Source organism: Schizophyllum commune (genome assembly GCF_000143185.2).
Source record: "Schizophyllum commune H4-8 unplaced genomic scaffold SCHCOscaffold_2, whole genome shotgun sequence".
Taxonomy (NCBI): domain Eukaryota; kingdom Fungi; phylum Basidiomycota; class Agaricomycetes; order Agaricales; family Schizophyllaceae; genus Schizophyllum; species Schizophyllum commune.
In genome coordinates, this window is record NW_026089539.1 from 2,205,514 (window position 1) to 2,228,082 (window position 22,569).

At 60.1% G+C, this 22,569-nt stretch overlaps 8 protein-coding genes across 8 annotated transcripts; 5 read left to right on the plus strand and 3 right to left on the minus strand.

Moving 5' to 3' along the window:
* Window positions 1–14: 14 nt before the first annotated feature.
* SCHCODRAFT_02566174 (uncharacterized protein) lies at window positions 15–4,141 on the plus strand (the record flags this gene model as incomplete). The annotated part of the gene is made up of 16 exons (XM_003038597.2): window positions 15–233; window positions 287–412; window positions 465–552; window positions 602–632; window positions 692–837; window positions 893–957; window positions 1,012–1,034; window positions 1,089–1,166; window positions 1,215–2,123; window positions 2,178–2,637; window positions 2,686–2,868; window positions 2,924–3,359; window positions 3,424–3,565; window positions 3,620–3,734; window positions 3,789–4,027; window positions 4,079–4,141. The coding sequence occupies exons 1-16, from the start codon at window positions 77–79 to the stop codon at window positions 4,139–4,141; spliced, it is 3,261 nt and encodes a 1,086-aa protein (XP_003038643.1). The 5' UTR covers window positions 15–76.
* A 156-nt stretch (window positions 4,142–4,297) lies between these two features.
* Window positions 4,298–6,426, minus strand: SCHCODRAFT_02487957 (uncharacterized protein; the record flags this gene model as incomplete). The annotated part of the gene is made up of 11 exons (XM_050342888.1): window positions 4,298–4,554; window positions 4,608–4,747; window positions 4,803–4,963; window positions 5,024–5,225; window positions 5,286–5,415; window positions 5,466–5,553; window positions 5,604–5,693; window positions 5,752–5,778; window positions 5,833–6,102; window positions 6,279–6,338; window positions 6,400–6,426. 11 exons carry the CDS (start codon window positions 6,424–6,426, stop codon window positions 4,298–4,300), a joined length of 1,452 nt encoding a protein of 483 aa, XP_050202281.1.
* A 732-nt stretch (window positions 6,427–7,158) lies between these two features.
* SCHCODRAFT_02611483 (V-snare-domain-containing protein) lies at window positions 7,159–8,397 on the minus strand. Its single transcript, XM_003037258.2, has 5 exons — window positions 8,133–8,397; window positions 7,818–8,011; window positions 7,679–7,765; window positions 7,482–7,564; window positions 7,159–7,365 (listed from the first exon to the last, which is right to left on the minus strand). Exons 1-5 carry the CDS (start codon window positions 8,313–8,315, stop codon window positions 7,238–7,240), a joined length of 675 nt encoding a protein of 224 aa, XP_003037304.1. The 5' UTR covers window positions 8,316–8,397; the 3' UTR covers window positions 7,159–7,237.
* A 106-nt stretch (window positions 8,398–8,503) lies between these two features.
* Window positions 8,504–9,755, plus strand: SCHCODRAFT_02611490 (uncharacterized protein). The gene is made up of 5 exons (XM_003038596.2): window positions 8,504–8,860; window positions 8,914–9,015; window positions 9,068–9,196; window positions 9,295–9,403; window positions 9,509–9,755. Exons 1-5 carry the CDS (start codon window positions 8,603–8,605, stop codon window positions 9,574–9,576), a joined length of 666 nt encoding a protein of 221 aa, XP_003038642.1. The 5' UTR covers window positions 8,504–8,602; the 3' UTR covers window positions 9,577–9,755.
* A 1,487-nt stretch (window positions 9,756–11,242) lies between these two features.
* On the minus strand, window positions 11,243–13,184 carry SCHCODRAFT_02529608 (uncharacterized protein; the record flags this gene model as incomplete). The annotated part of the gene is made up of 2 exons (XM_050343537.1): window positions 11,414–13,184; window positions 11,243–11,318 (listed from the first exon to the last, which is right to left on the minus strand). Coding segments are annotated over exons 1-2 (1,815 nt in total), but the record flags the coding sequence as incomplete, so codon positions are not given.
* A 92-nt stretch (window positions 13,185–13,276) lies between these two features.
* Window positions 13,277–16,700, plus strand: SCHCODRAFT_02489380 (uncharacterized protein; the record flags this gene model as incomplete). Its single annotated transcript, XM_003038595.3, has 4 exons — window positions 13,277–13,826; window positions 13,876–14,021; window positions 15,132–15,692; window positions 16,299–16,700. The coding sequence occupies 4 exons, from the start codon at window positions 13,277–13,279 to the stop codon at window positions 16,698–16,700; spliced, it is 1,659 nt and encodes a 552-aa protein (XP_003038641.1).
* A 141-nt stretch (window positions 16,701–16,841) lies between these two features.
* On the plus strand, window positions 16,842–18,730 carry SCHCODRAFT_02611497 (Clavaminate synthase-like protein). Its single transcript, XM_050344477.1, has 5 exons — window positions 16,842–17,009; window positions 17,145–17,257; window positions 17,423–17,908; window positions 18,064–18,226; window positions 18,378–18,730. Exons 1-5 carry the CDS (start codon window positions 16,849–16,851, stop codon window positions 18,598–18,600), a joined length of 1,146 nt encoding a protein of 381 aa, XP_050202283.1. The 5' UTR covers window positions 16,842–16,848; the 3' UTR covers window positions 18,601–18,730.
* Window positions 18,731–19,589: 859 nt separating this feature from the next.
* Window positions 19,590–22,509, plus strand: SCHCODRAFT_02596816 (uncharacterized protein; the record flags this gene model as incomplete). The annotated part of the gene is made up of 8 exons (XM_003038593.1): window positions 19,590–19,691; window positions 19,914–20,044; window positions 20,111–20,154; window positions 20,392–20,549; window positions 20,677–20,771; window positions 20,826–20,958; window positions 21,047–21,902; window positions 21,953–22,509. 8 exons carry the CDS (start codon window positions 19,590–19,592, stop codon window positions 22,507–22,509), a joined length of 2,076 nt encoding a protein of 691 aa, XP_003038639.1.
* Between the last annotated feature and the right edge of the window lie 60 nt (window positions 22,510–22,569).

Here is a 22,569-nt window from a genome sequence, read left to right on the forward strand (position 1 = left end):
CAGCTAACATCTTGGCTTCATCCAGCAATAGGGTGACAAGCTGCACCTTTGTTTTCATCGCTGCGCTCCTTAAGACATGTTCTTGAAGCGTCATAACAATGATGACTTTCCAGATTTGTCCATCGAGCTTCGCGATGAGATCAGCTGGGTGCCCGGGACTTTGCGCACCTTCGAGTATCTCCTCAACATAACAGCGCTTGCCTTTGACCCGACCAGCCGAATTCTAGCCGCAGGTTGGTCATTCGCAGAACCTCACATCCAGCTGTGGCTCTATAAACATGCATAGGCACATCCAGCGGCACCATCCATATTTTCGGCGGCGCGGGAGTTGAATCGAAACTCACCCTGCCAGAGCCGGTCTCCGTGAAGTTCCTGAGCTTCTCACAACTTACATTCACGATATTATGCATTGGTTGGCACATGTATATTCTGGTCAAATTCTACGACGACTGAAATAATCACAGACGGTAACAACTGCCTGCATGCCTGGGATCTCGCTGTCTATGGTCGCCCAAAGTTACTGACCAGTCAACGTTTCCACGATGCCGTTAGGTATGGGGGACCACCCCATATTCAACCTCCGACGCTCATATCTCAACAGCTGCCTTGCGCTGTCGCCATCACATAGTCATGTCAGTTTGTGCTCGCGGAATTTCTATTAATTCGGACGGGCTCATTCTTCTACTCACAGGCTTTCGTAACACTTGCATCTGGGGAAGTCCGTGCGTACGATGTCGAATGCTGCAGGGTGTCGCCATACAAGATACCGAACCTATGGGATCTATACGAGGAAAAACTGCGGCAAACAGGGATAGCCCATCAGGCCTCACCAGAATCGTGAGTTGCCATCTGCATGAGCGAAAACATCAACTCACATTGTACCGATGCATAGGCGGCTTCCCATCGATATCGCTGTACACCCGAGGGACCTCAATTTACTATTCATTGCGTATGAAGGTAGGTTCATGACCTCAATGGTATCGACTTATCCTAACGATGGCTGTCGTCTAGGTGGGATTATCCTATGTGATCTGGTAAGTGAGCGTCATAGACATGAGCATGACCTTACGGTCCCCGTGAAACGACAGAAAGAGCAAGCAACGATACGTACGTACGAGCTTGTTCTACGTCCGGGTGCTCCAGGAGGGGAGGGATATGGCAGCAAGGTCAGGGTCCAATTATGTTCCTTTACTGGGAAGGCTGACGCCTATCAGGATCTGCTACTGCATAGACGTGTTCCTGTAACTGCCATTGCCATCCATCCTGCCGGCCATTTCTTCGCCGTGGGTCACTTGGACGGCAGTATTGCTTTTTGGGCCGTCGAAGACGAGGATCAGCCATTAGCCGTAAGGACCTTGGACTCAAGCGACGTCAATATTGTCGATGCCGCTGTCCTGGAGCAGCATCTGGACTCTCCGCCACCCTCTGTACTTCGCGAGTCTATCTTCAAGCTCGCGTGGTGTGGGTTCAGTAACTCGACAGATCCTCGCGGTGGAGAAACGGCACTGGCTATCTTAGGCGGTACTCCCGTAGGCGACGCTCCCGGCCTCACTGTCGAATGGCTTCCTGCTTTCAATCCAGACGCTCCAGCTGCAGGACCAGGCGCCGTGGGTATACCACCTGCCCTGCGCGAGGCGATGCGCTCCAGCACTAATCCGGTCGATGCATACTTCTACGAAACGCGTGGGGTCGTACAAGATTTCTATCTGACACCGACGCGTACCCCCCACCTGTCCGGCGCCTTCGACCCTGATTCCATCGTTTTCATATTGGAAGGACCTGGGGGTTCTCGGGTGACTGAAGCGTATGAATATCCTCCTCAAGCCTTCCTCTCTCGTGGCAAGGAAGAGAAGGCCGACGCAGGAGCTGATCTCGATGTGGAAGAGGACCTTGCCAAGACGCTAGCGGATATGAAGGTCAGCGATGAGCCGGTTCGCCTGCTGTTGCCACCTGCTCTCGAATGCGGGAGCGCGGGCGTGAGCGGCGGACAACTTCTGCGGCTTGATACCCATGTGTATCAGCGACTAGTCGACTGGAAAGGATTACGAACGCCCACCCTCACCCTGAAAGGAGGTCGCGCTTGGTGTGACGAACTCGATGTCAGCGAGCTACGACTTGCAAAGGTGAGTAGTACATTTATCTACTTTCAGATACATTCTTTGTTGATGATCGTACAGTACGAGCCTCATCGCTTGCTTGTTACCTATAATCAGCGCGATGCGACTGTGCGCTTCTTCGACGTCAGTGCACAGTTACTCATTGCACAGCGACCGAATGCTCTGGAGTCAGATTATCCCGCCGCGCTGTCGCACCTCACGCTGAGCACCTCTCACGTCACCACTGACCCTGCACTTGCTGGCAGAGCGTCTGACGCTTTTTTGCGTGGGGAGGCAGCAGTGGCAAATGTCAACTTCGTTTCTGTTGGGGAGGATACAGAGGCGGCCATTACGATGTCAAGTGGCGAAGTTGTGCTCTTCCGAACGCGCCATGCACAACAAGCATCTCGCATTCTTCCTCCCCAAACAGATCAAGAACTCGTGACCGTACAGCCCAGAGTTTTGGAAGATAATCTGTTTGCGCCTTATTTGGTGATCGTGGGCAGAGCCCCTTCTACCGCATGCGCTTTGACCAGAGAAGGTGAAGCTTAACATGTTCTTTTGCAGCCGCAACTCACATCACCTTCAGGTTTTGCTGCCGTGGCTTACGCTGATGGCTCATTGGTCATTGCGAACATACGTCGCAACGCTGTTGTCCAGCGTATGCGTCCGGACAGTCGCAGACAAAGTGCTCTTGGACTGCATCGACGGGAAGACTCAAGCGCGGACGCAATCAGCGCCCTGCTCTGGGTGGTAAGCCCGCTCGCGGAGGGTGTGTATATCTAGATCCACGCTGACAATACACATTGAATGATCGACTCCCATAGAGCCCACCACAAGCCTGCGGCTCCTTGCTCTTCGGAGCTCGGGCACTGGTCGCATATACACCATAGATCGCGATGGTGGAGCTGGATCAGCAAAAGCAGCACCTCTCGCATTTGAGGGCGCATCTGAAGTACTCAACAACGGGATATTCGTTGTCGACAGCAAGACGGGAGGTACGTGGCGCGGCGGCGAGCGTCCAGGGTCGAAGCCTCTGCTCGTTAGCGTCGGCGCGCGAGGCGCACGATGCAACGTCGACATCACGGGCGAGCGCATCGGCAAGATCGACTGGAGTATTGGACCGGCAACTAGCGCTGCGGTGGTAGAAAAATTGGGTTCGCACGCACTTCTCGTGTTCAACGCTACCGGAGAGTCGGCAGCATATTCCCTGCCGCGTCTAGAGCTTATGCATACGCACCAACTGACCGCGCCTTCGACGATGTGAGTGATGCAGCCCCTTTGGTCTGATGATCGCTAACCAGGCAATATCACCCGTGGCCTGCAGCCCTCCTTCTCCTGATACTACCGGCGACTACGTGGCCTGGGCTCGGCACGCTACAGCAGGGGTAATGCGACATGCTTCATACGCCACTTTGTTTGCTGGAAGACGGCCCCACGCAGGCTTACCGGACGTCGAGTATGTAAGAGTAAGTTGCTCAAATTCCTGCTCGATCTGCCAGTTCACTCACAATGTATTCTAGGGACCACAGGTTCCGCAGCCTCAGCCTGTCAGCGCAGGTCCCGAGACATGGTCCGCCTGGCTAGGAGGCTTGACGGGGCGCGGGACGATGACAGGCGAGCAGATCGATGCAATGCGTAAGCGTTGAATACTTCTACTTCTACGTGTACTGACTGACATTGAATCCACAGTGGCTGGTCCAGATCGTCCTCCTCCTCGGCCGCGCGCACAACCGCCACGCAGTCCGGGTCTCGCAGGTGCCTTCGGTACCGGCGTGAGCGCGGCAGGCGTAGCCGACGCAGCAGAAGGAGCACGCGCTGGGCTGGCGGACAGGCTGGGCGCCGCCCTCAACGAGCGCGGACAAGCCTTGAGCGAGCTTGAACAACACTTCAACGCCCTCGAGGAGGGAAGTCGTAGTATGGTGGCCCAGGTCAGTCAAGAGAGGTTTGTGAGAGGACGACGCTGATATATGATTTACTAGGCGAAGCGCCTCGCCACTCAGCAAACAGCGAAGGGATGGTTCAATTTCTCATCGTCGTCGTAAAGGGCATAACACGCCGAGGGGAAGACGTTCACAAACTGGATCCGTCTGTAGCACTATTCAAGATCTCGCTATGTTACTTTGTACAATACATGACTCGTATGCAAGCTTCGATCAATCTATCTGTCCTCCCATAACACCGCTTGACTGAACAGAGGCTCACGAAATTTTCACCCCCGTCTCCTCGACGGACGTGTCCATCGTCCACTTCCCCGCGTCGAGCCCTTGTCGCAATTCCCGCTCCGCCTCCAGCAGCTTCGCAAAGCGCTGCCCCACACCTCCCTTCCACGTACTCGATGCCTTCCAGATACGCTCCGCACGCGGCACGCTCTGCTTGATGCTCGTGAGCAACGTGAGGGCTGTGCGCACTGGGACCGGGAATGGGCGCATCTGGTCGAAGGCGGTGGCGGTGTATACTGGGTGTCTGTGAGCTCTCAGGGTACGGGACCGGAAGAGAGAGTGGACATACGCGGGTGCAGCTCATCGTCGTCGGGCAGGGTCTCGGCCGCGTCGATGTAGGACGAGGCGGCTTTGGTGAGGTGGTCTGCGGCGTCTTGGGGCGATGTGTCTTGCAGATTGGCGAGAGCGGAGTGGTAGAAACCAAGTGCTCTGTAGCCCATGCCATCAACGACGCCTGCTCTAAGGAGTAAAAAAGACAACGCACGCTGTTGCCTCAGCTTTCGGATACACATTGAAGGCCAGGTGGAATGCTGGGTCGGGGACTGAGTTAGCGACTGGAGGAAGCTTCTCGACCTCTTTCATTGTCTCTTGCGCCGCATCGTATATCTCTTCAAGAACCTTCTGATCCTGGCTCTGCGAATACGCCTGTAGGTGTCCGCTTCAGTCTCGCGGCCGGCACATCGAAGATCAGAGCACGACGCTCACCGCTTTCAGCACGTCGAGCAGGTATCTCCTAACGCCCAGAATGAACGTGGGGTCGAAGACAGGTCCTTTGTCGCTAGCGGGGACGCTCTTGTATGTTTCGCTGCCCCAGACCAGGACCTGGACGGCATTCGAAAGCCACAAGCGCGCGTTGTCGTATTTGCCTCGCAAACCCGAGTCAAGGCATGCGTTGAGGATCCACCTCCTGTTGAAACCAGTGAGTATTTTCGTTCATTCGTGAGCACGAGCAACGCGCGGTGCGCACCTGACGGTGGTGGAGAACGCGAGCCGCGCACGCTGCCAGCCCACCTGAGAGAGGCGCGCAGGGAACTCGCGCATGAGCTCATCAGGGCCCGCATTCGGCCACGCCTCCGACATCTGTACCTCCCATTGTACTGTCATTCATCGTCAGCACGAACAGATAGATTGTGTGAACTTCACCGACACTGCATCTGACTCCGCTGCAGCCATTCCTGATCCAATGCGACGACACGCGGATCGGTGGTAATCGCGTTCGTGAGCAGCTCTAGGATCTGTGCATATTTCGTCAGACGGGCACATTAGATCGACGATGCAAGCGTACCCCGCCTTTCGTGCCGAGGAGCATCTGCCCGGACTTCGGATCGCGAGTCTGCGTCTGCTGCTTCAGCTCATCGGAGCCCATCTTGAATTGCTAACAACAGATGGTCCTGTCAGTTCGGGGCAACTGCTCACCCATTCCCCATACGCACCACATGCGCTAGGTTGACCAGCCAGGCCTGCCCAATCGTCAGCTTCCCGCACCGCCAGTACCATTCCCCATTCGAACTCACACTCGACCTCCACGTCCCGCTCCCCGCGCGCTGCATCTCTCCCAAGATCTTCTCCGCGACGACCCACGGCATCTCATCGCGCTCGTTCGTGATGTCGCGCGCCCCGTTGGCCGTAACATCCACCGGTTTCGCCAGCGCTGCTTCTGCCGCGTGCAGCCCTTTGCTCCATTCTACTTTCTGTTTCTCCTGCGTGGGCGTGAGGTTGGTGGTCGGCAGGCACTCGAGGGCGCGCCGCCAGGCGGGGACGCTGGCGAGGGGGTGGTGGAGGAGCTGGGGGTGGGGTCAGTCGGTGTGGAATTGATTATGTTAGTGGGTGAAGGGATTGTGGAGAAGAAGTGTTGGGTTAGTTTGGGGTACGAGGAGGATAGGACGAGCGAATGAAGGATGCGACTGAGATGGAGGAAATGGATGGCATGTGTGACCAAATGAAATGGAACTGTACTCACATCTTCCGCGGTGGCAAGCCGCGACCATGCCTTGCCGTAGTTGGGGTCGAGGTCGATTGCCTGTACGAGCGTTAGTGGCGCGCTCTTACTGTCTACTTTTAGTCAGAGAAATTAGGCAGACCTTTTGCGCGTCCGCGACCGCGTCCATGTACCTAAACCGCAAAAGTCAGCTCGAGTCCTTTCCACCCGACCTCCAGAATAGTCTCTTGAACCACCTTCCGAAGTCGTCTCAAAACCCCCACCCAAAACCCCCACAGAAAGTACCCCAATCAGAAAAAACCACTCACTCCTTCAACTGCAACCGACACGCCGCCCGATTCGCCCACAGCACCGCATTCCCCTCGTCCACCTCGAGCGCCTCGGTGTACTTGAGCGCCGCGAGCGCGTAGTCCTTGCGCAGGAAGAACGTGTTGCCCTCGGCCTTTAGGTACTCGGCGCGGGAGGGGGTGGATTGGTCGCCTGAAGGGGTGGATTGCTCGCCGGAGCCTGAGGGTGCGGATCCAGAGGGCACAGCTTGCTTCGCGTCGGATGCCATGAGTGCAGGTTGAGAGTCCTTGTATGACCGGTGAGTCCTTGGATGACCGGCGGGCCGCCGACATGAAATTGGGGCCTCGTCATCGTTGGCCACGGTGAGCGCGCCGCCGCCAAGCAATCCCGCGCTTGGACTTCGCGTACCAGTTACGAACTTCGTACGTTGCTCAGATTCTCATTCGCCCCCAGGATGTCCAAATATTCGCATACGACATAAGTGAATAATATACACTACAAGGGAAGCCCGTGCGGGGTATCGACAACGTCCTGAGCCTCCCTTGCCCCCGTCTCCTTCGGGTGCCTCATCAACCATGACGGGCAGATTCCATCCTCCATGACGAGCAGATCCCATCCACCATGACAAGTAGATCCCATCCACCTCTGCTTTGCTCATCAACCTCAAGCACACCTCACCGACCGGTCATAGCTCACCAACTCCACACATAGCTAACCAGCCCGATGAAGCACAACCCAATCACGACCCCGAGGATGATGGCGTCGCGTCGTCGGCGGGACTTGATCATGCCAATGACCTGGTTGATGCCCGGCATTTGGGCTGGGGGAAATAGTCAGCACAAGGTTTGGGGAAGGAGGATAGCAGGTACGGGAATTAGGATTGAAGGAAAGGATGGATGGATGAGGAGGAAATGCAGGATGAAGACGAGTACTCACATATGACGCCTTGCATACGCGAGCTGATGCCCACCAGTGATGCGCGCTGGCGAGAGAAGTCGGCACGGGTTTCGTAGGCTTGACTGTCGGATGTGAGGGCGTAAGGGTGCAGCAGTATGACCGGGGTTGGGAAACCAACGTAGGGGAAGATAGATCGTTAGTGACGTGCTTTGCAGAACAAGTCGAAGTACACGCACGCAATCAAGTCGTCCGTCATTCGATGCGAGCTATCAATGCGCCCTCGCTCCTCCAACAAAGAGTCTGCCGCGGAGGATTTGTATGCTCTGCACATCCCGTTAGCTTCCTCAACGTCCCCAAACCCCAATTCACGCTCACTGTATATCATTCCTCACCCCAGATAGCAAGTTCGCCTGATCTCGCGCAGCCTGTACATTGGCGCGAGTCCGTCGGAGGTCACGGGCGTAGTCGCGGCAGAGTTCCTGGTGGCGCTGGACGGCGCGCTGCATAGAGGGAGAGAGGGCGTCGGGGGTGGCGGCGAGGGTGGCGAGTTGGGCATTGTTATCTTCAAGCTGAGACGAGTAGAGTCAGCGAAGGATGGATTTGAGGGTGGTGAGGGTGGACAGTATGCGAGTGGGTAGACGGAAGTACAATGGGGTAATATGGAAGTATGTAGGTACCATGGGGGCTCACCTTCTCCAGGAGTTCTTCCAGCTCCATTTCAAGATCTGCACAGCGCGACGGCGCACCGTCCGCCTCTACATCGTGCCCCGGGCGCCCGATAGCAGACGCGAGTTGCGCGTAGGACGTGAGCTTCGCATCGAAGAGGTTCTCCAGCGTTCGGCACTGGCGATGGAGGGCGTCGTAAGAGGACATCGTGGGCAGAGCAGCGTGACTAGTAGGCTCCGGTGGTGGGTATAGCTATGGCTGTGGTCGCTGTCGTGGTCGTAAGCGCCAGGCACTGTTGTCGCACGCGTCGCCCCGCGCAGCCAGCGGCACATCGGGCCGACCTCCCGAGCCCGCTAGCGCTTGTCTTCGATCCTCGCGCTCGATCCCAGCACCCGCCGCGATTGTCTAGCAGCCTCGATGACGATGACCCGCCGTCAGTTGGTCTCTCTCAGCCCCATACTCTATAAAGGCTTGACAGGCTCAGCCAGCCGCCCATGTTGCTCACCCGCACCCTTTGCTTCTCCCTCCTCGCCGCGTCTGCCAGCGTCGGTGCCCCGCGCGCGCAAGCCCTCCAGATCCAGTCGCCGTTCAAGTATATACACACCACGACCGCCAACAGCATGTCTAAGGCGCTGAACTCCGCCGGCCTCGCTCCCGAGGACTCGCGCAAGCTGCCCGAGCGCGCGCCGCAGCCGCATGAGGAGAAGATTCTGCAGGCGATTAAGGAGATGTACTCGTGCAATCCGAAGGAGGTGAGTGGGATGGATGGGTGGGTGTATGCGTCTTGCTGAGCTAACCCCTGCAGACGACCTTTGATATCTATGCATCCGAAGCTATCTTCCACGACCCTGTTGGCATTGCGGAGGGTGTGCAGAGCATTCGTGCCCAGTTTGTTGGACTTGCGAAGGTATGCTGCCCGGTCGTATTCTCGTAGCAAGCCCACTCATCTTTTTGCGCAGATCTTCGCCCGCGCGGACATCCCCAAGTTCCGTGTGCTCGAGAACCCGGAGTCGGTGCCCAAGAGCACCATCCTCATCGATCAGGATGTGGCGTACTATCGTGATGACAAGGCTGACAGCCCGACCAAGGTAAGTGTACTACAGCGCCCTTTAGGTGCGCGCGCCACATCCCCGGCTGGGTGTCGGGCATCGTCGTCACCGCATCCATGCTCACAACAGACCTTCAGACCATGAATTCGCTTCTTACCATCGAGACTGACAACTCCCACCGCGTCACCCGTCACTACGAGAACTGGAACCACGAGGGCACGTCTACGAGCGAGGATGGTTTCCTTGGTGGGTACTATATCCACTACCTTGCTCATCTCAGCTGCGCCCTCTTACGTTCCTACTTACATATTCCCCCCTCCTTCTCGTTCTCATATGTTGACACAACCTCAGGCATGCTCAACGAGCAGCGCAAGCGCATCACCGCGTCGCTCACCGACGCTGTTGTCGGCAAGAAGTGAGCTTGTATGCACGCTGTTAGAAGAGAGGAAGACCAACGACCCGCAGGCGGTCGAGTAAATTGTAGATGAAGCAGTGTATGATAGTGTACAAGTTAATGAGGAATCCTTTCAATCCGAACTTCTCTATGTATCCAATCTTTTGATGAGTCTCGAGTATCCTTTCCGTCCTTTGATTCTCTCTGTTCTTCTGTTCTACTTGCTTCAAGTCCTCCTCCCCCTTCGCCCTTTCGCCCTAATCCTCCGCCCCCCTCGCCCTCTCCTCCTCCTCCCACTCATCATACCGCGCATGCCGCGCCATCCGCCGCTGCTTCCTCGACACCGGCGGCGGCACGCCGTGGTTGCCCTTCTTGAACCGTACCCAGTTCTCGTGCAGCCGGCGGACGACGTGGATGTTGGGCGCGGCGTAGCCGGGGGTGGACGCGGAGGGTACGTGCGGGACGGTGGCGAGGCCGGTGAGGGGGGTGGTGCCGTGGGTGTGGGGGTTGGAGGTGGAAGAGGACGAGGAGAGGGAGGGCGCGTGGAGGGCACCTGTGGAGGCTGTGTCAGTCACCAACGTCGATGTTAAATGATCCTTGAGAGACGACGCATCCCATCCAAAAAGAAAAACACTCACCACTCCCAACATTCACCATCGCACCCCCGGGCCCGCGCACCGCCCGTGGCACCTCGTGCGTGTCCTGCGGGACGCGGCCCTGCCGGTGCGGGTCCGCGATGCGGTGCGCGCCGGCGGCGTAGGGGTTCCCCGGGGGTCGGGTCTTTTTGGTCTTCTTGGGGAGGGGGCTGGCAGTGGGGAAGGGGCCGGCAGTGGAGAGAGAGGAGGCCGGGGTGCTGGTGCCGTGGCTCACTGAGGTGGACCCCGAGGCGGCGGCAGCGGTGGTGGAGGTGGAGGCGGAGGACGAAGTGGGGGCGGAGGCGGCAGCAGCGGCAGACGGGGCATCGGCCTCCGGCGTCGGAGAGCTGCGCGAGCGCTTGGGCGGGGACGGGCGGGACGCGCTGGGCTCGTCGTCCTCTGCGCTGCGCTTCCTGCCGCGGGAGACGCTCGGGCCGTCCGACGCAGAACCGGAGGACGATGCGTGGTCGTCATCCGAAGCAGAAGCCCCCTCCGAAGCAGATGCGCCCTCCTCCCCGCTAGATGGCTCGGCCTCTGTTCCCGGCGGCGGCGTCGGGCTCCCCGACGCCGAGGAACTGCCCCGCGAGCCCTCCGACGCCGAGGGGCTGCCCCGCGAGCGCTTTGACGGCGCCGGGCTCGACGCAGCTGGTGAATCATCCCCTCCCTCCGCCGCCTCCTCGGCGGAGCGCTTCCGGCCGCGGGAGGTGGAGCGGTCGTGGGTGGTGGTGGTGGCGTCCTTCTCCCCGGTCGTTCCCTCCGTAGAGTCGGTGTTCTTCTCCTCCTTGCCCTCCTTTGTCTCCTTCTCTTCCTTCGCGTCCTTGCCTTTCTGCACCTTCGCGTCCTTGAGAGAAGCTTTCTGGACGTTCCGCGCCCCCCGCCCACTCACGCCCTCCACGTCCCACCCCTTCACCCTTGCGATGATGTTCAGCATCTCCCACGTGCGCTGGCCCGACTCGTCCGCGCTGTGCCAGTCGCTCTCGGCCAGAAGCCGCGACGGGTGCGCGGAGAGGATGAGGGTGGAGAGGGATTTGGGGATGGGGGGTGGTGCGTTAGGATCGGCGGGTGCACTACCGTGCGGTTGACGCATGTTAATGCCGGTAGACAAGGAGAGGAAGGCGTTCGGGTGGGCGGCCTAGGATAGGTAGTCAGCGCTCGGATCGTAGTATGATGATAGAATGAATCAACGAGAAAGGGAGGAGACTGAAGACAAAGAATCATCACACCCACCTCCACACTCCTCCACACCTCCGCACTCAGCCCACAGCTATGCAAATCCACGCTGATCGCCCTCCATCGATCGCCGTACCTTTCCTTCATCCGCGCCATGAAATCTACCGTATGTTTCGGCGCCTTCACAGAATGCAGAGAAATACCCATGACCGCGGGCAGGGGCGGGGTGCCGTTCAGGACGGTGCGCCGCCGGAAGGGGTCGTCCTCGTCGCCGAGGAGGAGGGCGGGGGGGATCAGGCGCCGGAGGGCGCGCGGGAGGGTGAAGGGGAGGGCGGCGGTGGAGGGGGTGGGGGAGGTGGAGGTGGAGCCGTCCTTCTCGCCGCTAGTAGCAGCCTCCTTACCCTTCGAGTTGCCCTCTTCCCCGCCCTGCATATCCACGTCGTCGGTAGTACCCTTCTTGCTGGTCTCAGCTTGTTCATCCTCCCCCTCCCCCTCCTCCTGCTCCTCCCCCTCCTCCCCATCCTCGCTCGCCTCCCCCTCCGCCTCCCCCTCCTTCATCTCCTCCTCCCCCACCTCCCCCCTCTTACACATCCCCATCCAGATCGTCCTCACAATATCCCTCCTCGCGTGCACGCTCTCGCCCATGGCGCGCAGCGTTATGGCGAGGGCGACCTGCGCTTCGAGGATGGCGAGCTGGTGGGCGATGGGGACGGTGAAGGGGGAGAGGGTGGGGGTGGTGGGAGAAATAGAGGCAGTGGGGTTGGTGGGGTTGGCATTGGCGTCTGCTTTCGTAGCACCATCACCTTCGGAGTCGGACTTGGTTGTGGCATCGGTCTTGTTTGTGGCATCAGGCTTGTCGGTGGAAGGGTCGGCGGAGGAGGTAGTCAAATCGTTCGTGGCATCACGCTCCCCCTCCCCCTCCCCCGCATACTTCCCCGCCATCGGCACCCTAAACGCCCGGTCCAAGCCCACCTCCCCCAGTATCGCACCCGGAAACGCCTTGATATTCCTCCTCAGCTCATCCAGCACGTCCGTGAGGCAGACGGGGTCGGGCAAGCGCGCGAGCAGGTCCTGGAAGATGGCCTCCTGGTGCGGCTTGGGGTTGAAGAGGGCGCGGTAGTGGGTGGATTTGTCGGGTGGGGGGTAGGTGGGGGGAGCGGGGTTGGGGGAGGTGGTGGGGAGGAAGGTGGGGTCGGGAGCGGGGTCGGGAGCGGGGTCGGTGGAGGGGTCAAGGTTGGAGGTGTTCGCGTTTGTGGCATCAGGGTCAGCGCTTGTGGCATCCGGACCGCCAGCGTCAGACGCCTCAGCGCCCATGAGCACCTTCTTCCCCGCGAGCTTGACCCACTTCGGCGGCTTCTCCTCCTTCTTCGGCGTCGGGTCCTGGACCAGGCCCGCGCGCTCGCCAAGGTGCGCAGGGTCGACGCCCTCTGGCACGTAGATGAGATGGGTGAACCAGGGGTGGTAGCCGAAGCCGGGGACGACGCGCTTGGGGTGGGCGCGGGCGAGGGCGGCGACGCGGGCCTGGTCGTTGCGGCGCGTGGCCATGGCGCAGATGGTGTGGCCGGGGTCGTCGAGGAGGGCGTGGGGGATTAGGGAGTCGGTGGGGTGGGCGTGGACGTCGACGATGTGGGTCGCGATCTCTACGTCGGTGGGGAATGGGGGCATGGGCGCGAGCGACATGGTGTGGATGTGCTTGGGTAGGATGTTGTGGTGGTGGTGGTGGTGGTGGTGAGAGCAGAGTCGGCTTATAAGGACAAGGAGGCGTGGGGATTTATGGCGCGGCAGTGTTGTGTGCATGGACCTTTGTGACCCGCATGGTGTATGACGGCACCGCATTGGGACGAACAATAGGCGCCGGGAGCACGGGCCGACTGACATCGATCACGGCTGGATCGGGAAGCAGGGCGTCTATTTGCGGCCATGCTCCGTCAAGCTAGACGCCTTCGCCTCACTCGCCTCTCCCGTGTGTACGTCCCGCGCAGGTTGCTGACTATGGCTGCACCAGCTACGTCTTCCTCGTCGGCTGCAGTGCCACCACCGTTCAAGGCGGCCACGACTGCTGCACCCGGTCCGGTGCCCACTACCTCCCACTCGAACGCCACCCGGCTGCCTGCTATCGATGCGTCTCCACCGCGGTACACGGGCCCGCGCGACAAGCTTGACCGCTCCCTCTTCAAGCGCACAATACCACTACTAGCCGCGCGCGTGCCCGCTTCACGCACCGGCGCCGTCCTGCGCGCGCCCGAACTCCGCGGCGTGGTCGCAGACATCCCTCGCAAACGTTCAGTCGTGCACGCGCCGAGGAAGGATGCAGACGCGTCGGCGACTGACGAGGGCGGTGACCGGCTCGTACTCCTGCGTGGCAACAGCGAATACGACCTTCCTGATATCGCACGCGACCTGCTCAAGCGCGAGAATGCGACGCTCGAGACGTACAACCTCGAGCTTGGGTATGAGTACTGGAATGCTCGTGCGTGCCGTCTGCCTTCGCTATGCGCACTCGACTAATACGTGTCCAGCCGAAATCCTCTACGCCATTTTCCCTCCCGACGCCGGCTTCGACGAAGTGCCTAGCTCATTCGCCATCACCGGACACATCGCCCACCTCAACCTCATCGACGAGTACCTACCATACAAGTACCTCATTGGCGAGGTCATACTTGACGTGCGTCCCTCCACCCCTCTATCTTGCCCTTTTCTCAACCCCCTCACCCCTCGCCCCCTTCATCACAACATCCCTCACCACCTCCACCCTCTCCCCTCCAATCACCTCCGCCCCTCCCTTTTCCCCCTTCACCACCCCTGACCAATTCCCCCCAGAAAAACCGCTCCATCCGCACCGTCGTCAACAAGCTCTCCACCATCAACGCCCAGTTCCGCTTCTTCGACATGGAGCTCCTCGCCGGCGCCCCCGACTTCGAGGTCGCGCACCACGAGGCGGGGTGTGTGTTTCGATTCGACTTTAGGAAGGTGTATTGGAATTCGCGGTTGCATACGGGTGAGTGGGTATGAATGTCTGACGAGAGGGGATTGTATTTTGGTCAAGCGACTATGACTCGCCGCCTAACCCTCCCCCCATCGCTCCACCTCCACCCCTTTCTCCCTCCACCACTCCCTCCCCCCTTTCCCCTCTCCTCTCCTCCTCCCCCCTCCCCCTCCCTATCCCTTCCGTCCAACTCCCCCTACCCCAACAACTAACCCCCTCCCCCCATTGTACGCAAAACTTACGCCTACAACAGAACACGAACGCCTCGTATCCCTCTTCCACCCCACATCCCTCATTGCCGACGTCTTCGCCGGCGTCGGCCCCTTCGCGATCCCGGCCGCCAGGAAGGGCTGCGCGGTGCTCGCGAATGATCTGAATCCGGATTCATATAGTTGGTTGGGGGGGAATGTGGGGGCGAATGGGGTGAGTTTTTTGGGTGGTGGGTTTTGTGGTAGGGGGGGGAGGGGTGCTTCGCATCTCTGATAAAAGCCGCGCATGGATTTTGGTTCGTGGGGAGCACGCGCGGGCGTTGCGCTTGTACAAGCCGCGCGCGGGCACGTTACGCGCGCCGCTTTCGTTCTACGTCTGTTCTGACCCCCTCTCCCTCCCCCTTCCTGCCCTATCCCCTTCCTCCCCTCCCCCATTCCCCCTCACTCACTCACTCTCCCTCCCTCCCTCCCTTCCCCCTTAACCCCTCTTTCACCACTCACACCCCTTTCACTTCCCCCACACCAAACCCCCCTAATAAACATAAACTAAAGAAAACACAAACTAATCCCCCACCCCCAGGTCACCCCCCTCGTCCGCCCCTCCTGCGAGGATGGGCGGGAGTTTATCAGGAATGCGGTGCGCCGCGCGCGGGAGGAGCCGTTTCCGGGGTACGCGCCGCCGGTGTCGAGGACGAGGGCGAAGGCGGAGCGGAGGCGGAGGGGGGAGGGTAGCGCGACACCGCTTGGTCAAGATAAGGAGGAAGGGAAGGGGAGGGCGAATGTGGCGGAGGCGGCGGTGGCGGAGAACGCACCGCTGTCGACGGATTGTGCACCAGCAACGACAGCACCAGCGAGGACGGTAGAGGAGACAGCGCCAGCACCTCCCCCCCGCTCCCACATCGACCACTTCGTGATGAACCTGCCGGAGAGCGCGATCGAGTTCCTCGACGCCTTCCGTGGATTATACGCCGACGATTCACGGTATGCGCTGCGTGAAGACGGGACAGGGGACTCGTCCCAGACGGACAAGCCCGACGCCGATTCGGCAGGAAGAAAGACAGAGGCACTGCCCATGCCCATGATCCACGTCCACTGCTTCACGCGCGAGCCAGAGGAGGGCGCGAGGGAGGATATTATGGAGGTACGTCGCCCTCTCATTCACCCCTCATCCCTCGACCTCTTCTCCCCCTTCCCCCTCTCGTCCACCCCTTCCGCCCTTTCGCTCTTCCCCTTCCTTCCTTCCCACCCCCCTCCCTCCCTCCCCCACCTCCCCAATAAAAACCAACCCCCCCTCCCCCCTCTCCCCCCACCACTACCCTTCCCCCTCCTCCCCATTTTTCTTCAACCCCCACACCTCCCCACCACTACCCTTCTCCCCCACCTTCCCCCACCCCAACTAATACCCCCCTAATATTCCAAACCAACTAACCCACCTCGCCCCAACAGCGCGCCACCGCCCGCCTCGGCGCGCGCCCGCCCGCGGACGCGGCGCTGCACCTCGTGCGCTCGGTCGCGCCGAACAAGGATATGTACTGTTTGAGCTTTAGGCTGCCGCGGGAGGTGGGGTGTGCGAAGTGAGGGTGTAAGGGGAGGGGCGGGAGGGGAAAGGGGGAGGGGGTGGAAAGGGGGGAGGGGGAGGGGAGGGGAGAGGGGCGCACATCGGTACTCATTTTCTTGGTTGCAACCATGATTTCACGACTCTTCCTGCTGCGTCACACAATGGGCGACATGGAGAAGAGCTTGCCAGGAGAACTTTCACGTCTCCTACGACGGCGGCCTCACCCACTACACAATGCACTCGAGCGGGGCTCGATTTGTTGACCGCGAGAGTGACGGTGTTCCGGCCCGGGTTTGGGGACTGACGCCAGCGACGCTCTTCTTCACCGTGACCTTCATGTCGTCCTTCTCCCTCCCCTCAGTCTCGCTTTCGTCCCAGCAGGCTCACCGCCTACCCATCCTATCCCTCAGAATGCAATGCATTGCTTGCACAACGGTCCAGAGCCCCGTGACGGTGCCGATGCCGCTTATCGCGACGGCGAGGAGGGAGGGTCGGGATAAGATACCAGGACCCAAGACCTGCTTCGGGATGAAAGATACCGTGGTGTGGCGCACATATAACTACCCCATTGCGCGACCTCGCGATCGGTGAACTGGTCGACTACACCACCCTTCACCACTCTCCCCCACCCCACCCCACCATTCACGCCTTCTCCTCCCCCCCCCCCCCCCCCCCTCACCCACCACCCTCACCCACCACCCTCACCCCCCACCCACCTCCCCCTCCCCTCACCACCCCCATGCCCCGCCCCATCCCCAAGATCTCCCTGCGCGACTTCGCCGCCCGGCGCGCCGAGATCGGCGCGCAAATCCTCGACGCGGCCGAAAACGTCGGCTTCTTCATCCTCGTCGAGCAGGAGAGCCCGAGTAGGGGGGATATTGAGGAGATGTTTGAGTTGTCGTGAGTGTTGGGGTTGTTTGTGATGGCTGGCGGTGGACCGTGGTCGGCAGTTGAGAGCCGCTGACAGTCGAGAGAGTCGTTGGCAGTCGAGAGAGTCGTTGGCAGAGAAAAGTCAACAACTAACACATCGAGCAGAACCAAATTCTTCGCTCTACCGGACGAGATCAAAGGTCAATGGCCCTTCATCCGGGAGAATAACACCGGCTGGGAGCGCGACGCGCAGGTCCGGCCATCGACGGGTGTGGCAGGTAAGCTTCATTGAACCTCATCTACCTATTTGAAGTCCCACACTCCTACACTCACACTCACACCTCCCTCACCCCCTTTCCACCTACCCTCACCCCTCTTACCCCCTACCCTCACCCCCCTCCCTCACCTCTTACCCCCATAACCCCTCCTAACCCCCTCCCCAGACCCCAAAGAATCCCTCCAGCTCCAATGGTTCCGCCGGACCACCTACTGGCCGCACGCCCTGCCCACCCTCCCCGACTTCGAGGCGCGCGTCGCGCGGTTCCACGCCCAGGTGCACGAGCTGAGCATGCAGATCCTGGGCTTCTTCGCCGGCGCGCTGGGCTGGCCGGAGGGGTACTTCCGGGAGGCGCACGATTTGGATTACGGGGACGCGCTGTCGACGTTGAGGTTGTTGAGGTATCATGCGCAGGGGGAGGCGAAGGACGGTGCGGGTGCATCCTCGAAGGACGGCGTAGGTGCATCCAAGACAACACCGACGACGGGCCCACCGCCGATGCGCGCGGGGGCGCATGCCGACTTCGACGTCCTCACGCTGCTGTTCCAGCAGACCGGCGGCGACGGCCTCGAGGTCCTCCCCGGGCGCGAGGCGCACGGCACGTTCGACACGCTGCACAGTGCGATGGGCGGGGGTGGGAGTGGGAGTGAAGGTACGTGCGGGAGTGGGAGTACGTGCGGGTGCTGAGGCACTTGTTTGCTCGTCCTGAGGCACTTGTGTGCTCGTCCTGAGGCACCTGGCTGCTCGTCCTGAAGCACTTCGTTGCACGTCCCTCAGCGTTGTTGTTTCTGACGCGCAAAATTGCAGGCAAGGACGCCGAATGGACGCCCGTCCCCGCGCAAACGGGCGAGATCACAGTCAACATCGGCGACATGCTCATGTCGTGGAGCGACGACCGGTTCAAGAGCCTCATTCATCGCGTGCGCATGCCGACGCCTGAGGAGAGTGGCAAGGCGAGGAATAGCATGGCGTGAGTGGGCGTTGTCTGGCATCTCCTCTCCCCCTCCACCGCCACCCTTCCTCTGCGTACACAACCCGACGATTCCCTTTCTTCTCGTCCTGCTCATCTTTTTCCATCATGCTCCTCTTCTCTCTCTTCACACTCACCGTCGTCTTCACAGATACTTCACCCAGCCCCGCCCGCAGGTCATCATCCAGGGCCCGACGCGCAAGTACGCGCCCATGACCGCGCAGGAGTACATCCTCAGCGCGATGCGCAAGTACTACAAGGCTACGCAGGGGCAGAATGCGGAGGACAAGGTGCAGACTGAGGACTCGGAGAAGACATCGGAGGAAACCCAGACGACAGAGAAGGCCGCACCTTTGGTCGCGGCGGCGGCCTGAATACTGTAGACAATTAGAGGGAGTCGGTAGCTTGCAAGTTTATGGTAAAGTTCCAAATTAATGGTAAAGTTGCAGAAGCCGTCGTATAGCACGCTGTGTCATAGCCGAATGATTTTATTGAGGATCTGGCTACCACATTTAGGGGCGTACGTCTCTAAATGAATCACTCTTGAGGCTACCGGATGCGTAGACGCCAACTGGATGCGTAGACGCTCTGCTCCCTTGCGTAGGCGCCCTCGTCCCTTGAGTTACGCGGTGTCCTACAGCGTCAGCACTCTTATCTTCGGACCTTGCCAACACCCGGTAAGCGACCCGCTTGTACTCAGGTATCCAACAGCACCCATCAGCCGACCATAGCTTCGCATAGAGAGGGTCACGCAGCTTCGCAAGGCGAGGGTTACGCACCATCTCAACGAGCGCGCGTCAGTCGCGAAATAGCCGCGGCGGCGTGGCCACAAATTGTTGCAGACCTCGGCGTCGCACCCGGGGTCGTAGAAGCACGTTCAGAATTCGTGGTGGAAGCAAGCGCATTCGTCGTCGACGCAGGATCATTCGTGGTGGCGTACGCGCCCATAAGACCCGGGGCCGGGTTATGTAGGTGGTTCCCGGGTAGCGGATAATCGCACACGTCGCCGGCTGTGATCCTCCGAGGTGTTGAAGAGGCTGCGAGCGAGGGAGGTGCCACCATCATAGTGCTGCTTTCGGGCGAGTGTATTTGTGTCTTGTGGTTTGTGAGGCTGTACTTGGTGATGACTGAAGCACAGCAGAGATGAGATCCCTGCTCTCAGACGGATGGGACGCGCATCCCGCCACCGCGTTTCCTCCGATATCCGAATTTCTGACCCACGCAGAGGACCCGGGAATCTTCCTCGTCTCGGTGGGGGCCAACATTCAGCTCCTCGGCAAGCGCCGTCGATAAGGAGGGGCGACACAAGGCAAGGCGCTGAGAGGGCGGCTGTCCAGTGTGGCGTCAACCACGGCAGAATGGCATGGAAGGGCCGCGGTGGGGCAGCGAAGGGCAGGAGTATGGCATCGAAGAGGGCGCGGGGGCAGAGAAGAGCAGCGCGGCTGCACCGAAGACCTCATGGCGCGTCCGTCGAAGGCCAGCGTGGCATGTCAGGCCGGAGGTCGGCGTGGGCAGAGTGGCGTGCCACTATCATGTCGAACCGCTTGTCGGAAAGCACCGAACGACGCGATAGTTGCGCGAGAGGGTGAATAGGACCCGTGACGCGCGCGTCAATGGTCTACCATAAAAAGACAGAAGCGTTGAAACCCGACGGAGCGCGACTTGTTGTTTATGCCTCGGTTCATAGAGCGTCGACGCGCCCTCGCTCGAAGCAGCTGCACCGGACGCCTTGTTGCGACCAAACTCCGGGCACGAGTACAAGGAGGCCCCCGGGCCCGAGGTCGAGACGCGATGCCGTTGCACAAAACGCCTCGATGCGTAAGCTGCCCGGATGGCGCGGGTCGACCCCGGGTACGCAGCGGGATTTTCCTGTTCGCGCTGCAGGGGATCTGTATCGATCTACGAATTATACTCGGTGGCGATTCAGTGTGTGTGCTTCAGCAGGGAGGCCTTGATATAGACAGAGAACGTGATGGATGAGGCAGCCAATTCGTGATTTCTTTGTTGGGAGCAGCGGCATCTTGGGCGCTTGTTGCATTCAAAGGGCGTAAGTTTGAGTTTGACGTGCATGGCCGCTAAGTGGGTTGGCGTGGGCGGGAGCGGCCTATTGGGACTGTACGGGGGAAACATGTTCGGTTGAAGCGATGAAGAGAGAGATCATGCAGCTGACTGGCGTGGGGCGAGGGTGATGCGCGAGAAGGAGGCCGGGGGTAGCGCCAAAGTTGGTCTTGGAGTGGGCGAGAAGTTGACAAAGTTGGCGAGCATGAGGCGCGGACCCGCGGCGGGAGGTAGGGCGCACGAGGCGGAGATACGTCAGAGACGGGTAGGCCGACCTGCATGCAGACCGGCGTGCGCCTGCGATGTGCACCGTGAAGCGAACAGGACAGACGCGCGGGCTGAGACGCCGGGAGACGTGATGGGTGCCTAGTAGCCGTGTCACCGGCAGACAGAGTAGGACGCCGGGGATAGGGCGCGGCCAGATGGGGAGCGCAGGAGTACGGGGCTACCTCGAGTACTACACATCAGCAGGCGGCTGGAAGGATATGTAAGGGGGGCGTACGCGGTGCTGTGCTAGGCTGGGTGCAATAAATCATCGCAGCGGGCAGCATGTCATGGAGACGGACGGCAGGGATGCGATCGCCACCCGAGCTGGCGATGGGCGGACGAGGAGCGGGGAGCGGGGACAAGAGGGGAGGCCGGCAAACACCGCGGTGATCGGGATGGCGGGATTTGTAGGTTATTCAGGGTCGGGGATGGGACCTGAGTCTATCCCCGGAATAGCCTGCGCAATGCCATGTCGCACTCGCGTTATAATACCAGCCACGCCGGAACGGGCCCTATTCATCTCTCCCTCCCCCACCATCGGGAGCGCCACCGCAACTCATGGCGCTCTACATGCCCCTCGAGCTCTACGACGCGATCGTCGCCGAGCTCGCCGATGACATCCCTGCATTGCGCGCCTGCGCCCTCGTCTGTCGCGGCATGCTTCCCCTAGCGCGCAAGCACCTCTTTGCAGACGTTCGACTCGGTAAAGACGCCGCCGCTGCGTGCCGCCGTCTCGCCAGCCTCCTCTGGCCGTGCCCCCGCGTCAACGCATACGTGCGCTCAATACACATTGACGACGTCCCCGAGGGGGATGCAATCATCGGTCGGCGCTGGGTCGTCGACGAGCCCGCCCTCGCATATGTCCTTCATTGCGTCCCCGCCGCACGCGCATTCGTCCTCACATCCCGCTCCCTTCCATTCCCCGCCCATCTCGTCACACCCCTTGCCTCCCTATTCTCCTCCACCTCCCTGACTGTCATCCACTTGGCAGGCGTACGAGATATCCCTGTGGAGCTGTTCGATCGCTGCGAGGCCCTCCGCGATCTGCGACTGTCTGGCATGGGCAGTATAGCGTTTGATCGCACCTCTGGCCTCTCCCCGCGACCCCGAGGACGCCCAGCACGCCTCGAGAGCTTGGCGCTATGCGTTGGCACCTGTTCATGGACCACATATTCCTGCTTCGACGTCCTCGTCTCATGGCTTACGCATCCGCAAGCCCCCTTCGACCTGTCTACTGTCAAGCGCTTCTCCCTTCAGATGTGGGGCACAGTGGATTTCGTGCTTGCGCAGCGGCTGCTTGACGCCGTTTCGCCTTCGCTGGAATACCTTGCTCTTGACACCAGCGATCTCCGTACGTCCTGATGGCTCCTACCCGGGCCCTTGACTGACAAATAGCCTCAGGTTCGTTCGGCTACACCCAGAATATTCTTAATCTCTCCCGCTTGCCCCATCTTCGCCATCTCGTTCTCTCCCTTCCCATCACAGAAGAGGAAGAGCCCGATGATGGCAAGTTCCACCCGCTGGGCCCCCTTGCACCCCTTGCTTGGATGGACACATTGCTGCAAACATTCGCACTTGCCCCAGTGGCTGCGCTTGAGACGCTTACCGTCATCCTGCGTCTCGAAGACCAGGAGCTCGACTACACGGATGTCATCATGCACGACATATGGGCACGCATATGCGGTCTGCTCGCCCGCGAGCGCTTCCCAGCCCTTCGGAAGGTGGATTTCCAGCTCTCAAGCGCTGACGACGACGCGGATGAGGGCGCCCTCGCACAAGTCACACACCACGTCAACGACAAGTTTGCTGCGCTACTCCCGCGTGGGGTCCGGTTACGAGTCACTGAGGACTTTGGTGAGCCGCTTCTTGTCCAGTCCATCGGCGACAAAGCTGATACCGTGACAGAGGACCCTTTCGATGATATGAGCCCGTTGTGGCGGCGCGTATCCCTTGCTTAATATTGTAATCGCCTGCACCATTGCCATTACCCTACGTTCTGTATTATACTTATTTGTAAT